The sequence below is a fragment of the Schistocerca cancellata genome, chromosome 5, assembly GCF_023864275.1.
Source record: "Schistocerca cancellata isolate TAMUIC-IGC-003103 chromosome 5, iqSchCanc2.1, whole genome shotgun sequence".
Classification (NCBI taxonomy): domain Eukaryota; kingdom Metazoa; phylum Arthropoda; class Insecta; order Orthoptera; family Acrididae; genus Schistocerca; species Schistocerca cancellata.
In genome coordinates, this window is record NC_064630.1 from 192481737 (window position 1) to 192501265 (window position 19529).

General features: G+C 37.9%; 1 protein-coding gene across 1 annotated transcript in view; it reads left to right on the top strand.

Moving 5' to 3' along the window:
* LOC126188432 (plasma membrane calcium-transporting ATPase 4-like) overlaps window positions 1–19529 on the top strand; it is a 45928-nt gene that overhangs the window by 11393 nt on the left and 15006 nt on the right. Inside the window, exon 4 of the mRNA XM_049930036.1 lies at window positions 13971–14235. Coding sequence (XP_049785993.1) covers window positions 13971–14235 — 265 coding nt within the window. The remainder of the gene's footprint in view (window positions 1–13970; window positions 14236–19529) is intronic.

Here is a 19529-nt window from a genome sequence, read left to right on the forward strand (position 1 = left end):
CAATTACATTGTTTGATGTTTAAGTCACAGAAATAACAATGAAAACATAATTCATCCAATTAACTGAATACACTGAAAAATACCTCCTTTTCAACAGTTCCTTGTACCACAAAAGTTAGGCCGAATTATTTGTTTAAATAATGAAATTAAGAGATAAGTTATACAAACAATACTTTTGGCTCTGAGCACTATGGGACTTAACATCTATGGTCATCAGTCCCCTAGAACTTAGAACTACGTAAACCTAACTAACCTAAGGACATCACACAACACCCAGCCATCACGAGGCAGAGAAAATCCCTGACCCCGCCGGGAATCGAACCCGGGAACCCGGGCGTGGGAAGCGAGAACGCTACCGCACGACCACGAGCTGCGGGCAACAATACTTTTGACAAAATTGGTAATTATTTTGGAATTAATTAAGGGCTGGCTGTGCTAATGTATTTTTGAATAGAGCCAAATAAATACTTTAAGAATCCTAATAGTTCTTCTTCCAAATGTTTATAATTATTACAGAATTTGTATTTATTTATAAGTCAACAATAGAATCTAAGTTCCAAACCAATTACTGATTGCACCCTAAAACAAAAGACAGTAACTAGGAATGGTCAAAATAAATTAGGAAATTAATCACATACACAAAACTAAGAACAAAATTAGACCTGGTGCTATATTTCTTAAGACTGAGGGCCAACCTTTCTATTTTATGGAAATGAAGATTATACTCAGGCATGTTAATGGTAATTAGGTAAAAATGAAAATAAAATAAATTTAAGGAGGCAGATGGCAAAACAAGAGAGGAAGTAAAGAGATCCCAGCTTGCTTCGTCACAGACTGGGACTCAAAATTGGGATGACCTTAGCCTTTTGTGGACAGATGCTCTACCAACTGAGCTACATAAACAAGACTCATGACCCATCCTCACAGCTTTACTTCCACCATTACCTCATTCCTACCATGCAAACTTCACAGAAGCTCTTCTGTGCAAGACTAGCACTCCTGAAAGAAAGGATAAGTGGACACACGGGTTGGAAATGAACTGGGAGATTTTTTCACAGTGCTGGTCCTGCAAGTTTCACAGGAGAACTTCTGTGAAGTTTGGAAGGTAGGAGATAAGGTGCTGGTAGAAGTGAAACTGTGAGGATGCGTCATGAGTCACACTTGGGTAGCTTAGTTGGGAGAGCATTTGCTCACAACATGCAAAGGTCCTGAGCTCAAGTCTTGGTCCAACACACAGTTTTTATCTGCCAGGAAGTTTTGCATCAGTGCACACTCCACTACAGAGTGAAAATATCATTCTGTATTATTACTGTGCCAGTTGTGAAGTTACACTACAATGGATGGCTGTGACTATGCCTATAGTGTGCATTATAAAGGGAAGAAAGAAAGTAAATTTCTTTAACATTGTACATCAAAATAACAAATACCTACAATTTCTTTGCAGAGTGGATCATTTGTAAATAAGGTTTATATTTTACTCCATGACTAATGATACACTCGCAGCCCCCCCCCCCCCTCCCCCCTCCCCACCAGTGCATTAGTTGTTGTTTACACCACCTACTTCTTCTCCAGCAGATTGTACCGGATCAGTTAAAAAATTGACATGCTTTGTATGAACTCTAAATCATATTTTAACTCATAAAACACACTTAGCATAAAAAAACAAGCTACCCTGATAGTAAGAAGAAAAGACAAGGACAGAGAGGCATACTCTGATCTAAAAAGTCTGAAAGTTCTTTTCCACTTTTTTTCCAGAGAGAGGCTCATTAGCATTTAGAGGCACATGTTCACATATGCCACTGTATTTGCATTGAGAGAGTCTTGCTGTGATGAAGAAATAAATAAATAATAAAAATATTCAGATGAATGTATAGAAAAGTTTTTATTTTTCCTTGCTCCCTATCTGTTCGTTACAATACAATATGACACTTGTGTAATGCTAACTTGTTCCATAAAGTTGGAACTATCTTTCTTCTTCACATTACAATTGTCAGAGGGTGAACTTCTTGACATTTTTTGACTATCACTTACTTCATCATATAAATTTATATCTAACCCTGATCTAAAACCTCTGTCATCATAAAGTTCACTTTGAGTTATTACATTTTTTTCCCTACCTCCAAACACTACTTCGTCACTAGGTTCTTTCTTAATGTTTACCATTTGCTCATCATTTTCAAACACACCATCTCCTTCACCCTTGCCACTCATTTTGGCAAACAATTAATCACACTTAACAACAAAAACACTTTAACTTACAAATTATTTCCACGTCTGCCATTGCTGTCAGTGGAATTTGTCATCAGTTCACTCCTCCTCCTCACAGCTTATACCTGCTCACTGCTTTGTGTACATCCTGAAACTCTACCTGCCAGTTCCTTATTGGCTTGTGTCCAAAATGGCACTGGGGATGATTCAGGCAGTGCTGCTGTTTTGTCAAAGCCCTCTCCATGTAAAGGCTCCCACTACCATCTGTGTTTCAAACAATAAAATGTGCACTGACCCAGAAATTTATCTGGGCACTGTCTTATTTGCAGGTTATTCACTATACCAGTTCATCTGCACCACACAGAATTATATTCTTCTGTCCAATAGTCACTTCATTTCTGTATAGAAACCATTCTGTATCATTTTAATAATTCATAAGTTCACTAAAGTGTCACATTTTGCAAAGTTTGTAAGTCCTAATTGTTCCAGGATGAACAATCTTCATCCAAATTAGCACCTTATGTGACAGAACTGATCAGCATTTCATAGTCTTGTCCTTAGTATCTCCAATCTATACATAAATTCCCCAACGGTTCTGTTTGCAGATGATACTTCTGTTTTAATTGAAGATGACGATGCAGAAAAAATTCCGAGCTCCATCATAAGCAAACTGGATACCTTACAAAAAAACTGAACATTGGAAAAACCCATATGGTACATTTAAAAACCAAATAGTCGAATTTGTGGAACTAAAATTACAGTGACAAGATGGTGTCACGTGTAGAAGTTGTAGTTAACCGCTCCGTAAATCAAGATTATTTAGCATCACTAAAGTGCATGTGAGGCAATAAAATCATGTCAAGTGATGTCAGAATATGCTCAATTATGCATAAATAGTATCATTCACATTGCTTTGCAAAAATAGACCAACATAAAATCTGGTTCTGGTTTACAGGAAGTCTTGAAGGACTACAAAAACAAAAATTCTGCGTTACGAAATCAGTGTCTTGTGATACTAGGTGGCGCCAATGATGTTTACAAGAATGAACTAAAAACTGCAATCACTATTCTAAGAGAAACATTAACTAAAATAGACAATCAAAAGGTGATTGTGGTAGGCCTACCTCATAAGCATGACCTTATGGAATCCTCTATTGTAAACAGAGATATCCAAAATGCCAAAATGGCTTACAGGATATGCCAGTCCAATCCAAATGCTTCTTTATTCAGCTTAAGTGGACTGGAAAGAAAACAGAAGTGATCTGGAAAGAAAACATTTCACAGCACATGGCATGCATCTAAATAGAAAGGGATAAACATTACTCTGCCAGAGTATTAAATTGTTTCTAGAAAGTGCTAATCATATAAATGAGAGCTGTAATACCACTGCACTGCCATCAGAAGAAAAAGTATGCAAAGAACCATTCATAGCTAAGACAATTGTAGGCCTGCAAAATCCTTATGTACCATATAATCCAGAAGACATGGAGGCTGTCACTGCATGCCCAACTGCATCCACACGAACAACAACAGTAGTAGAAATAGAAACACCAATAACATAGGAAGAGGAAACAACTGCATGCCCACCTGTACTCACAACAGCAGCAGCAGCAGCAAAAGACACGGAAACACCACCAACAGAAGAAGAGGAAACAGCTTCAGGTTAAATGTATAGTGTAACAAGCAGGCAAAAAACAGTGCCTCCATCCCACCTGAAAGATTTTTTGATGTCAGGCACAAAGAGGAGGAAACCATCACAATAAGTAGAACCAAATTTTTAACTGTATTTCACCAAAATATACAGTCCATAAAGAATAAAGTTCAACAACTAGAATTAGAATTACAAAAACTAGACAGAACCATTGTGTGTATTACTGAACATTGGTGTAAGGAAAATGAAATTATACATTTTGCATTAACATCTTATGACCTGGCCTTTTCCTATAATAGAATTTCCATGAAAGGTGGGGGTTCATGTATTTATGTGAAAAAAGACATAACTTTTAAAATTAGAAAAGATCTTATAGCATTAAGTGAAAACAAACATTTTGAACTACCAGGAGTTGAAATTACAGAAAACAGCTTGTCAAAAAAATTAATTGTATTTTGTGTATATAGACCACCAGTGGTAATATGGACATTTTTTTCTCAAAACTCAATCAGAGCTTAGAAAAAGTAATTTGTCCAAAAATGAACATTCTCATATGTGGGGATTTAAACATGAACACAATGAAATCAGATGATCTTAGTAATACCTACTTGAACATTCTCTGCAACTGTGGCATAACATCACTCATTAACTGCCCAATTAGAGTGACCAAACAATCTTCCTCAATAATAGACCATGTAGCAACAGACATAGTACGAAAGCACTGCCCCTTACTTGTTCAAAATCTATGCCAATCAGATTATCTCTGTCAGATATTATAAGCATATATTTGTGTAGAAAAGTCTGCTAAATTGAATGCATGCAAGAGGGTCTTCTCAGAATCAAACCTACGGTATACCATTTCTCATCTCAGTTACAACATGAAGGGTGGGAGGAAGTGTACGCAGAAACAAATGTAAACAAAATGTTTAATAAGTTCATGAGAATATTTAAACTAAAATTTGAGGAAGCATTCCCCAAAACAGTGCATTCAATTGGAGCAACAAACTGTAGAGGACAAGGGGTTATTTTTAGGAAATGTGGTGTGAAATTGTGATTTAGTGTGTTTCATTGTGTGATGCGCCAGCCTCACAGCAGACAGTGGATGAAGGCTGGCCAATGCATTATGCAGGTGACACGGTTTTGCAACAAGCATTGGTATGTGTGTATGTGCGCAGTAGCCATCAACAGCCAGAATGCAGCATTAGCAGAATTACGCAGGCGCGGGCCACGTGTGGCGCGGTTGCGTTAGCCAATTCATCGAAAACATTCTAATAAGCACGCTGCCACATAACTGGCAGATTCAGCAGTGGTCTGCACTATTTAAGGGCATCAGAGGTGGGCGTCGGCATTGGTTCGGCCGATTGGGCATTCGGTCGCTGTTACGTCGTCGCCATCAGTGACGCTGTCCCCGAGGACAGGCCGGCAGAGGGCATTGCTTGCTGCTGCACCGGTGACTCCTGGCATCATCATGAGCCACAGCGTATGCAGGAGGCACACTAGGCCATGCCTCATGCTCCTAACCTCCTACCGCCTGTGCAGCTGCTGATTGAGCATGGTGTCATGTTCCCCACCACGACACGAGCGGTGGGGCTGAGCTACCAGAAAATGTATTGGAAGAACTAACAATAAAGAGGAAGATTGATAAAAACAGCCACCCTCTACTACCCAGCTACCCCCTACTACCCCGACCATGTCATCCGCTCCGGTCATCCTAATACAAGTGGTGTCAGTCGGGCAACCTGCGCATCACACACTCCTCTTACAATTGGTGATAGTAGTTATCTTCTCCCTGGATTTGGAGGAAATTGTGGCTGGTAATTGACAAGGATATGTGGCACCTGAGAAGGGCAACAATGGATCAGCAACTGTTGCAACATGACAAGTAAGTGCCAATTTTTCGTTTGGTGGTTTGTCTGAACCTGTAGCACAGTCTGTCTTCCCTTCCTGTTCTTCTTTCTAGGCTTACTGTAGTCTTGGTTCGATAGCTAGTAGAGATGGAGCAGTCTGTGTCAGCCGAGGTGGCTATTCAGCAGCTACATGAGTGAGTGTTGGATTTAGAGATAGAGTTTGCTCGGTCTAAAGAAGTGAGAAAGGAACGGTTTCCTGTTAATGCAGTAATTTTTGACACTAATGCTGCGTCTTTGGTCACTCCTTCGTCGGGAAAAGCTGGGAAGGATGTTATGGTTTTTTTGAGAACCTTAGCATGGCTGATAAACTGGGAAATTGGGGTGCAGAAACACTTTTGCATGTGGCTAAGTTGAAAGTATTTGGGGATGCCAGAGAATACGTTACATGCCATGAAGAATTAAGGGATGCTCGGATATTTGAAGTATTCAAAAAAGGGTAGCTGGAAAGGTATCAGAGGAAAAGTATGTCTAGATATTATCAGGAACAATTCAATAGAATGTATCAAAGGAATGGGAAAGCAATAGAAGCTTTTGTAGATGGAATTCGAAAAATTAATGTTAATACGTATGAGCTAATGGATTCAGATGGGGTTAATGAAGTCATTCTGCAGGAAGCTGATTAGAGGGCACTAGATGCATTTTTGCAGGGAATACAACCTGAAACCTCTCACAAGATTTGGGTGGAATTCCCTAAGACTCTCAATGAGGCAGTTGGAATCTCTGTGGCATTAGAAGAAGTTGAAGGAGTAACAAAGACGCAGGACAGGAAAGCAGTGTTTAATAAAGAAATAAAATGTTTCAGATGTGGTCAGATGGGACACATTAGACATGATTGCTAGAAAGTGCAGTGCAGGAAATGTAGATGTTGGTGTCGTTGGGAGCGTAATTGCAATGGGTCCTGGCAGAAACATGATAGGAAACCCCAAGGTGGGCCTCACCCCCCTCAGTTAAATGGGGCAGGGGGTGGTGTGTAAGATTAATGCTAGTGAAGAATCAGTGTCAGACTTTTTCTGACCAGCTTGGTGAGAGGCAGACTGTGCAAATTTTTATTAGATACAGGGTCTCAGGTATCTGTGGCGAGTAGAAATGTACTTGGTAAAGTACAATTAAAACCACCATGCTGGGCATTAAGTGGCATGAGTGGGGGACAGGTGAAGTCACTCGGATCAGAGGTGTTAAACTTCCGAGTGGAAATGAGGAACTTCCAGGTGAAGGAAGAAGTTCTTCCAGTTGTTGGCAGCAGCTATGGTGTCATACTCATATTGGATTTCCTGGCTGCACATCACGCAAAAGTTAACCTGGAACGGCGTACAGTAGAACTTGGCAGAATACAATTTTGCTTCGGTTCTGTGGCCGGAAAACCATTACTGTCACAAGGAACCACCCAGATGTCAGGTGGGCCACCTAAACTGCATACAAGGTCCCTTAGGGTTAACTTGTGGGATACTATACCGAAGGGTACAGGGAAAATAATCTGGGCAGATGTTGGAGCTAGCGTGCTGGTAAATTCATTGTGTGTCATTGAACCTTTCTCTGAGAATGAGCTGCTGGATAAAATGAAATGTTTTATGCACCATAGCATGTCCTACGTCTGGGAGATAGAAGTAAAAAAGGTTGTGCCTGTCAGTATTGATAATTTTGGCCTTGAAGAAGTGCAGTTATCATGGGGAACATAATAGCAAACCTGGAGATAATAGGGGGGGATGAACTGGATAAGGATTTTGCAGCAGATTACACAATGACAGGAGAGTCTGTCAGCTGGTCTGCACTGAGGAGTAAAGTAGCTCATTTAGAAGGGCAAGACAGAGAAGTCATGGAGAACCTTTTGACGGAATATAAAGAGTAATTTAATTCTTATGGTCCACTAGCCACCACACCATTAGTTCAGCATTACATCTCCACTGGGAATGAAGCACCGGTGTATAAATGCCCATATCATGTTCCAAAAAGTTTACAGCCTCTCATGGAAGAATTTATTAATCAACAGCTTTGGGATGGGATAATAGAAACCAGTAGTAGTCTCTGGTGCACTCCTGTTGTAATAGTGGGTAAAAGATCAGCTGATGGGGACAAGGCATATTGCTTTTGTTGTGATTATCATTTCCTGAATCAAAAAACTGTATCAGATGCATACCCAATGCCTAATATCACTGAAACTCTGGATAATTCGGGCCAGTGTTGGTACTTCACAACCGGGGATCTTCAAAGCGGGTACCATCAGTTGGATGTCGCTCCAGAAGACCAACTGAAGACAGCATTTTCAACACCTACAGGTCATTTTCAGTATTGGAAAATGCGTTTTGGACTCTAAAATGCTCTGGCAACCTTCCAACAGTTGCTAGATAGCATGTTATGAGGGCTGAAACCTAATCAGTGTATGGTATATTTGGATGACATAATTGTTTTCTCAAAGGACGTGCAAGAACATGTGCGCGGTTTGCGTGAAATTTTCGACTGTCTGTAAGCAGCACGGTTAACTCTTCTTCTGGAAAAATGTCATTTTTTGTTGCAAGAAGTCCATTATTTAGGTCATATTACAGGACAGGAGGGTGTCTGCATGGATCCAAAACTTGTAGAGGCAGTAATGAATTTTCCAATACCTACAAAATTAAAAGAGTTGCAGTCTTATTTAGGTCTCGCCAATTTTTGCAAGAGGTACATTCCAAAATTTGCAGAAATTGCAAGGCCCATCATGCAGTTGTTGAAGAAGAGAGCAAAATTTCATTGGTCTGCAGAATGCAAAGACAATTTTCAAAAGTTAAAAAACTTGTTAACATCTAGTCTGGTTTTGACTTTTCCAGATTTTAGTAAACAGTTTATATTATCTTCTGACTCTAGCAATTTTGCTTTGGGCATTGTATTATCTCAGGAAATAGATCGGCAGGAACACCTGATAGCATATGCTTCCAGACAACTAAACAAGGCAGAAAAAAATTACTCAACAACCGAGAAGGAGTTATTGGCATTAATTTTCGGAATAACCTATTTCTAGTGTTATTTGTATGGACGAAGTTATGAAATTAACGATATGAAGTTACATGTTCTAGAGACATATTAAATCTCAACTTTGTTTATGATAATGAATACAGGCCAAAGCAACAAACTAAAATTTGTACCAAGGCCAGAATTCCAAACTCAGGTTTGTTGCTCCTACCACAGTACTACAGAAATCTGTGCAGCTGTGTTAGACAGAGTGATACGTGGGTGCGGTGGTTAGCAAGTCAGCGTACTGAGTATGGGGTCAGCATTTGAATCAGGGCCATTTTACAAATTTTAATTCTTTGCTTTGACAGGTATTCATTATCATGTTATTTAGAAAACAGCATAATATTTGAAATTCAACTAGGCTTGACTTTACGGGTTTTAATGGTCTCAAAAAACTAATGAGATTTTGACTTAAATGTAATGTTGCTGGTTAGAAATTTAGAAAAGCATGTGGAGCTATTGCCTTAATGAGTTTGAATGCCCTCATGTATATGAGTGAATGCCATATTGCAAATTACACCAAGTTAGATGAAATCATTAATTAGCAAGTTAACCCATCAATGTTGTTTGTCATTTTGTACAGCATAATGAAGTAACAAAAGTATGTAGTCAAAGTTCAGAATCTAACAGTAATTCTGATGAAATCAGCAATGAAAAATGAGGCTTTTTATGCACTTCAGTTTTAATTATTGAGGAAGAAAATTAGTTTTAGGTAATTGAAAATACATTATTATTTATTTTATTACTATTATTTATATTTTATGGCCTTCATTGGACCACTCTAGCCAACTTTATACAAAGAATTTTCCAATTTTCTGTCAGCCCAGTACTTCTTCATTCTCTTGGATCTTACCCTTCTTACTTCATCAGAAATCACCCTTCCTATTGTCTGTTTGTTGATTCTTGTTTGCAGTCTGGTTTGCTTGTCTGTGAGTTTCCTGCTTTTGTCAGTTTTATTTCATAGGTCTTCCCACGTAATCTGTAGCTCATCCATATCTTCCTTGATTTCTGTAATCCACTTAATGTTGTACTTACTATTCCACAATTTTTCTATTATTATCCTGATGATTCTGTTCTCTGGTGTTCTGATTAGATGTCCAAAAAATGAAATGCATTTCTTCCTGTTTGTACTCTTTACCAGTTCTATTTCCTTGTAGACTGTTTCATTTGAGGCTGCTCTCCAGTGTCCATCTTTCTGGTATGATGAAAATACATTACTGGAAGGTTGGAATGCTTAACTTCCAAATTGTGTGGGACACCTTTCTCAAATATATATGTTAGTTCATAGCTCTTTACATGTAATGAACTGTAATGCTAATTTTAAATAGCAGAATCTTGTAATTAACAATATCCTTATGAAAACTTACCACACTATTTGAATCACTAAAGCCAAAATAATAATATGAATCATAAATTCCAATGAAATTTGTTCTAAATAGAAACTAGACATATTTATGTAGGCATTACATCCTAGCAGATAAATTTGCTGAAAATATGATAAAATTAATGAAACAATATTGTCATTTATGGGAGTAGATAAAAGATAACAGATGGGAAGAATCCACCTGCTGTGTCACAATGTGACTGAACAGAAATGAAAACTATAGGCCTACATCTCTGACATCAGTCTATTGCAAGATTTTGGATAATATTTGTTTATTAAGAGAGTTCTGGAAACTCTCTTTCACACACTGCAAGATGGCTTGTGGTGTATAGATGTAGAAGTTGATTATGCATTTTCATACCAACAATACCCTGTTAGCACCAGAAATGGACATTAGTGGTCATACACTAAACGCAAAAGGAGTGTAAAATTACTGGGCTCCAGTAGGATAACAAGTTGCAATGTAGTCAACACACAGATAACCTTACCTAAAAGCTTAGTTCAGAGTTTCAAGCCATTAGGGGCATCTCTCATTGTATTGAGTTATAGACAAACATGTTGGCTTATTTTGTATTAGTTCATTCACTGTTGGCTCCTGAAATTACATTCTTAGGCAGTGCACCTAAAATAAATAAAATGTTTATTCAGCATAAGTGAGCAACAAAAATATTGTGCAAAGTAAATACCCTAATATTTTGCAAAGGCATTTTAGGAATTTTGCAATTCTTCCACTCACCTCCCAACCCATTTACTCCTTAATGTTTTTTGTAATTAGTAATGAAAATCAGTTTCAGCTGAACTGTGATTTACAGAATCACAATACAAGAGTTTAAATTATTTTTCAAGTAACTTTTACTCCTTGTCAGATGTTCAGCATGGAGATAAATGTGCTAATGTAGAGGTATTCAACAAGAGCTTGTACTCTATAAACCAAGTAACAATGAATCCCAAGTGCAAAAGAAAAATTAAAAAGAAAAAAATCTCGCTAGCCACTCTTTCCACCAAGTATCTGAATGTCTAGATCCAAGAATTTGAAAGTTCTGTTAGCTACATGCCAAGTGGCAGCATTTTTTTGTAAAGCTGCACAACAGGTAATAATATACTGTAGACAGAACTGTGTATTATAGATGTAGATAATTACTTGCTTTGAAAAATAAATATGTGATCAAGTAAATATTAAATTATCAACTGGAGAAATGCAGTTGCTGTTGGTTGATGAAGCAACAGCTTTTTTCCAAGTAGTAGATTTTTCTGTCATTTACTTGATTAAGTTTAAATGCCATAAGCATGAATATAACTAAAAAGGGAACATTCTCACGTGTCAATAAACGAGCTTGATAAAACTCACTTGGTTTGCACAGGGGGAAAAATAGTGCAATATGTATTTTACTTACATTTGTTTTATGTTCTAAATTGTTATTTTACATTTTACATTTTTTTACCATTTCACATACATGTATTTTGTTAATTGAAAATAGTAAGTAAATAAGTAACTCATTGTTACAATTAAACTGTGTGAGAGGACTTTCAGATATAGTTCTGTTGAATGATTATGATGTCAATCTCCACTTGTGAAACTACATGCTCAAGTTGCAGTCATTTCTACATTACCAATTTTCTCTGCCAAGGCTTATCAATGTACTGAAATATTTAGAGAATCAATTCAAAATCCAGCTACATTTTGTTTTATATTATCTCCTCTATTGTGTATATTACATGAAGACATTTGATTCATTCTACATGCATGGTTTAAAAAACATTATGTTTGAAGCATTTCCATATAGATGATTATTATTGAAATTATTTTCAATCATAATAATGAGATACTATTATTTTGAATTAATGAAATACATGTATGTGAAATGGTAAAAAAGGAAAAGAAACATGAATGTAAAATGTAAAATAACAGTTAAAAACTTAAAACAAATTCAGGCAAAGTAAAATAATTTGAATAGTAATGAGTGTTTAGGTATGTTAATTAGGTACATTGAAAATACTCCAACAGCATATAGGGTACATCTCATTTTCCAAAAATGATATTTCAGAAACCAAACTTTGGTACACAAGAATGTATGTGACTTGAAACTATCTTTCATTTATGTTGTAACAAAACTTTTCATATTTCGATATTAGTTAAGTGTAGTGCAGTATTTTGCAAAATTACAGTATATTATAAAAGTTGATTATACAGTTTTTAAGAACATTCATTAGATATCAGTTTTTATATGAGAGCCGGCCGGAGTGGGCGAGCAGTTCTAGGCGCATCTGTCCGGAACCGTGCGACCGCTACGGTCGCAGGTTCGAATCCTGCCTCTGGCATGGATGTGTGTGATTTCCTTAGGTTTGTTAGGTTTAAGTAGTTCTAAGTTCTAGGGGCTGATGACCTCAGCAGTTAAGTCCCATAGTGCTCAGAGCCATTTGAACCATTTTTTTCTTTTAATATGAGAAACATATTTTTTGTGCATCATCCTTTTAAAGGTGTTCCCTCTAAACCTAGAAAACCAACCTTTTGACATGTGTTTAAGTCCTCAAGTAAAATTTAGCACAAGCAAACATGTAGTACACTATTTTGGCCCTTCTACTCACCCACCAAGTTTTGTCAAGATTGTTTGCTGACACTTGGGGATATTAATAATACAGTATATGTTTTAAGTTTCTATGATTTGCTTGTCTTTTATTATTGTGTACTTAAGTTTATTCCACATCCATGAAAGTTCTCCTTCTACATAGGATTTATGGACTGTGATGAATAAATGAACGAAGGAATGAGGTAGCAGTGGACATTAATACTGCAACTCGAAAGCTCTTATTCATCTGCTTTCTGCTTGAAGTATCTCCCATTATGTGGACAAGCAGATGGGCTTTTCAGGACACTTCGTGTAATTTTACTCAATACTCTCACTTAAACTTCCATGGATACACAGCTAAGGCCCTAAATATATTTACTGTACAGAAATGTGCAGTAACAATATTATGTCTACTGGTAATTGAAAATTTTACAGAAGTCTCATAAACAACATATGAATTCTTACACTGGCAATACGTGCACTCCATAATATTTTGTGGTTAATAACAAGAATGTTTTTAGGTTGAACTGTGAAGTTCAGTACTACAATACAAGAAGTAAATTTTCTTTCATTGTATACCTAATAAGTGGTACAATGGGACATATACTGTGCTATGCACTTCAAGATGATTTAAAGAGAGTAGATATAGCTGTAGAAGAACTGAATTGTAAAAGTGGAGGAACACTGGCTTTTTAAAGTAACTAACGTACATAAACATTTCTAAATAATTTTAGAACTAAGTCCTATAATTATCAGCATCGTTAAATGCACACTACACCTAATTTGTTGTCTGTATACTCATCTAGAAGTAGCATACATTGATCTCATCTATAGTGTATTAATTGATCTGTTTCACATCCATAAAAGCTCTAATTCAGGATGGGATTTAGAGAATATGATGTCTGAATTAATGTATGAATGAAAGCAAAAGTATGGAACCCACATGATTTATGTCCTTTTCTATGAGGATGAAGCCATTAAGATCTAGTCACTAATGAACATATGTTTGTTTATCGTCATTATTAATGGTGGTAGTGGAAGATAATGTCAGACTGCTGTACTGAAACACCACAGTGTTTTGTGTTTTGGTAGGGTACATGCTCATAATCAGCATCCGCATAATGTTACTTTAGCCTCAGCAATATTTGGTACCTTCTAAGAGCCTTGTGCAGTACATTATAAATTTTAAATTCAATTGGTTATTTTGTGTGTGATGTATGAATACTAGAGGTAATGACATTTGATCATATGTGTACCTTTACCTTCAGGTGCCAGTTCTATTGTGGCTATGGTGGAAAATTGATTGAGTTTAACAGTGAATCCAAACAGAAATATATGTTAGAAGTAGTAGATCCTATGACAGAAGAAGGTCTACGAGTAATTGCTATTGCATACCGTGATTTTGTCCAAAAATATGCAAAGGTCAATCAGTCATTTATTTTAGAGCAGCCTGACTGGGATAAGGAAGAAACCATATTTTCAAATCTGACACTTCTTGCAATTGTGGGCATTGCTGATCCAATGAGACCTGAGGTATGAGGAATCATATAAATAAATTTTGGTTGTTTGCCTAACATGTATTACAGAAAAGTTCAGTTTTAAGTAATTGATTTAGTGTGAGAAACACAATGTTGTTTAAAAAGCATTTTTCTCATCAAGAAAAGTAATGATTTCACATAAACAGAAGCAGTTTAATGCTATCATACCACCTCCACAAGATTTTGATGTTAATAAGAACACTAAGGTACATGACATTTATCAGGCTTCTGTCAGTTACACAAACACACATTTATGAGTGCCATATTTATTTATTTATTTATTTTTGTTTATTTGTTTGTTCATGATATCTTGTGGGTACTGAGAATGCACATTAAGATGCTGAATAGTGTTTGACACAATACTTTTTCTATCATTATAAAACATCATTAATTACTTATGGTTACAATTGTTTGTTGAAGTCAGCAATGGTTAACAATGTAAATTATTGGTACATTGTTATTAGAATTGTTCCACTGGTTACAATGCTACTATGGTCCATTATAAAACATAATTAATTACTTATGGTTACAACACAGATTAGTGGTACATTGTTATTAGAATTGCTTCACTGGTTATAAGGCTATTATGGTCACAATGCACAATAGTGACTGTTATTATAGGTGTTGATAGATTATTATTAATGACTGGAAAGATTCAGATTTTGCGATAAATGACAAATAGATGTGAATTCTGCTTCAAATTGCAAAAATACAAAATTACTTAATAGACACTGTTTCACAGCAAATTGTATCCAAATCAGCTATTTTTCAGAGATAGTTCAATATAGCTCAATTTTATGCATACACTATCAAAAATGTAGTCAGTTACTGCCATTGTGCATCATCTGGTGAAGGCGAATTTGGAAAGATAATGAGAGGAACCTACTTGTGAAACAAAATGTATGAACACAAAAATGTACAATGTCCTCAATGATCTAATTCCATGCAGTTGTGGATGGTTGAGTGGTCTGTTTATGATACATGTTACATAATGCGATTTAGTCTTCAGCCATGGGACCGTGCACTATAGTGTAAGAAAGACATATCTCCCTTTGTTTGTTGCCTAAATCTCAAAAAATTGTATAATGCAAACAGTTTTAATGTGGCAAACTATGTGGTGAATATTTTTGAACTGAAGTTGCATTGAATACCGCTAGAGGTTGGGGCTGAACTACATCGTTAATCATACACTGCTGACTTCAACAAACAATTGCACGGAAGCCATCCCCAAGTGCTTTGTGTTGAGCATTGATTGTTTTCTTTTCTTATTTTGAAATAAGTGAAGTGACTAATCCTGATCCATCATAGATTTCAATTATGAGCCTTACAACACCAGAAGAGAAAAGCAATCTCTGTGACTGTGTGTCAGTTCCCTGTTGGCTGCTGCCCACTGACATGGAGGCACTGTATGTTTCTTCAATCTGCTCCTTCCCCTGTGGCGGACAAACTTTTTTTCTGTTTATACACATGGTCATCTGTGATAATAGCCTACAGTGCTCACCCTCTGTGCTATAGTGACTGGAAAACAAAGTCAGTAACATTTTTAGATGGCGCCTCTATTCTTTGCCTAATGTTAAAATTGAATTGCTGTACCCTCAATTCTAGTACAATGCTCAGTGCCTAGTCAGTTCTACCCGTATTGTTGTCAAGCGTGGGTCATGGATCTATGAATGCCCATGAAAGGTCAAAAGTATTAGTCTGCAGATTTTTTGATCTTCAGAATGTGCGGGAAAAAATAAATAATGTTCAGAGACATCTTATATCAAAGACGTATTCATTTAACTCAGCAGAACAATCATCTCTGAAAGCTTGAATACAGACAAATGAAGAAAATAAAGGTCATTCTGGAAGAAAATGTGTTGAAGTTTTTGGAAAAGTAATCATTCCAGTCAAAAAGTTCCCAATCAGCAATTTTTTTTAACAGTCAATTTCAAAGAACTAATAATTTGTTTGTCTTCAATCATGTAGCGTGACAACTGATTAAATTTCTTCAACAAATCATTTAAAAAGAAAATGGATGCGAATTTCAACAAAAATAGATGCGAATTATGCAAAAAATTGATGAGAATTTTGCCAAAAATACATTCCTGAAAATGGAAAAAAGAACAAATTGACACCGGTGTGTCAGACCCACCATACTTGCTCCGGACACTGCGAGAGGGCTCTACAAGCAATGATCACACGCACGGCACAGCGGACACACCAGGAACCGCGGTGTTGGCCGTCAAATGGCGCTAGCTGCGCAGCATTTGTGCACCGCTGCCGTCAGTGTCAGCCAGTTTGCCGTGGCATACGGAGCTCCATCGCAGTCTTTAACACTGGTAGCATGCCGTGACAGCGTGGACGTGAAACGTATGTGCAGTTGACGGACTTTGAGTGAGGGCATATAGTGGGCATGCGGGAGGCCGGGTGGACGTACCGCCGAATTGCTCAACACGTGGGGCGTGAGGTCTCCACAGTACATCGATGTTGTCGCCAGTGGTCGGCGGAAGGTGCACGTGCCCATTGACCTGGGACCGGACTGCAGCGACGCACGGATGCACGCCAAGACCGTAGGAACCTACGCAGTGCCGTAGGGGACCGCACCGCCACTTCCCAGCAAATTAGGGACACTGTTGCTCCTGGGGTATCGGCGAGGACCATTCACAACCGTCTCCATGAAGCTGGGCTACAGTCCCGCACACCGTTAGGCCGTCTTCCGCTCACGCCCCAACATCGTGCAGCCCGCCTCCAGTGGTGTCGCGACAGGCGTGAATGGAGGGATGAATGGAGACGTGTCGTCTTCAGCGATGAGAGTTGCTTCTGCCTTGGTGCCAATGATGGTCATATGCGTGTTTGGCGCCGTGCAGGTGAGCGCCACAATCAGGACTGCATACGACCGAGGCACACAGGGCCAACACCCGGCATCATGGTGTGGGGAGCGATCTCCTACACTGGCCGTACACCACTGGTGATCGTCGAGGGGACACTGAATAGTGCACGGTACATCCAAACCGTCATCAAACCCATCGTTCTACCATTCCTAGACCGGCAAGGGAACTTGCTGTTCCAACAGGACAATGCACGTCCGCATGTATCCCATGCCACCCAACGTGCTCTAGAAGGTGTAAGTCAACTACCCTGGCCAGCAAGATATCCGGATCTGTCCCCCATTGAGCATGTTTGGGACTGGATGAAGCGTCGTCTCACGCGGTCTGCACGTCCAGCACGAACGCTGGTCCAACTGAGGCGCCAGGTGGAAATGGCATGGCAAGCCGTTCCACAGGACTACATCCAGCATCTCTACGATCGTCTCCATGGGAGAATAGCAGCCTGCATTGCTGCGAAAGGTGGATATACACTGTACTAGTGCCGACATTGTGCATGCTCTGTTGCCTGTGTCTATGTGCCTGTGGTTCTGTCAGTGTGATCATGTGATGTATCTGACCCCAGGAATGTGTCAATAAAGTTTCCCCTACCTGGGACAATGAATTCACGGTGTTCTTATTTCAATTTCCAGGAGTGTAGATGCTACATTCTCTGATCCCTAATTATTATTTTTCAAAGAGCTCTTTCTGGCTATAGAAGCAATCTACATCTAATCATTCTGTGTTTGCTACCTTAGAGTGCATGGTGGAAGGTACTTCTGATACCACTAACTGATTTATTTACTTACAACAATATTATGAGAAGGATACTTGCTACTTACCACATAGTCACAGATAGACACAACAAAAAGAATGTCACAATATGAGCTCTTGGCCAAGGCTTCATCAAAAATAGATGACTGAGACACACACACTGCCATGCAAGTGCATGTGCCCATGCACACACACACACACACACACACACACACACACACACACACACACACACACACACACAAAATCACTCACACCTACATGACTGCAGCCTCTGGCAGATGAAGTCAGATGTGTGGCTTTATTTATTTATTCATCTGTAGAACAGTATACATCATGTGGATGTCATCAAATGTTTGTACAATATTTCTTATTAAAATAAACATTTCTCTTTTGGTATTTACAGCTCTTATACTTAGTGCTACTTTTCTAACACCATGAAACATTGAGTGTCACTCAGTTTTATTTGCAGACAACACATTGGTAATCATTGAAAGTAAAAGTACAGACCAAATTCTTCTTATTAAATACTTCAGAAAAATTATATACCTGGATTTATTTACATAGGTTAAAATTAAAAATGGGAAAGAATTAGTTAATGCAGTTTAAAATGAAACAAGCAAAATTAAATGATATTCAAATCAGTCACAAAAAAAAGCAAATTTGCAGGAACTCTGCTGTTTGAAATGCAACTAGATGAAATTCTGTCATGGGGCTCACATATGCAAGTAAATTAAATAGCCTAGCATTTGAAGCACGGGTGTTGTACAATGCCACCAGTATTAATGTAACAAAAGTAGTATAGGTCAGTAGCTTTGAATCAGTACTAAGGTACAGAGCTGTATTTTGTGGTAACTCAAACCAAATGTGTCAAATATTAGAACTTCATAAAACAGTCATTAGAAATATGTACAATGAGGGTGAAGAAAATTAAGTCATCCATTCCTAAATCATCTAAGTATATTAAGTATTGCCTCATTGACCCTGATGTACTTGTAGCAAATCATTTTCAACATGATTACAACACCAGAAATCAACATAATTTTAATCTGCCCACCCACTGTTTAAACCTTTATGCTCAAACTGCACAGTATGAGGCTATGAAAATTTCTAACAAAGTAAAAGGAAGAGAATTGCTCTGTTTGGATTTAGAAACACTGAAATACCCTTATATGAGTAACTGGTGCAGAAATGTTACTCTTCAGTAGAAGAATTCATGAAGGACAACTTGAAAATTTGAGCAGGAGAGAGCAAGTGCTTATGAATGTAAATTTTTGAAAGTTTGTTACAGTTTAAGAATGATGATGGTCAAAGTAGAGAGGATATAAAATATAGACTGGCAATGGCATAGAAAGTGTTTCTAAAGAAGAGAAATTTGTTAACATCGAGTACAGATTTAAGTGCCAGGAAGTCGTTTCTGAAAGTATTTGTATGGAGTGAATCCATGAATGGAAGTGAAACATGGACAATAAATAGTTTGGACAAAAAGAGAATAGAAACTTTTGAAATGTGGTGCTACAGAAGAATGCTGAAGATTAGATGGTTAGATCATATACCTAAACAGGACGTATTGAATAGAATTGGGGAGAGAGGAGTTTGTGGCACAACTTGACTAGAAGAAGGGATCAGTTGGTAGGACATGTTCTGAGGCATCAAGGGATCATCAATT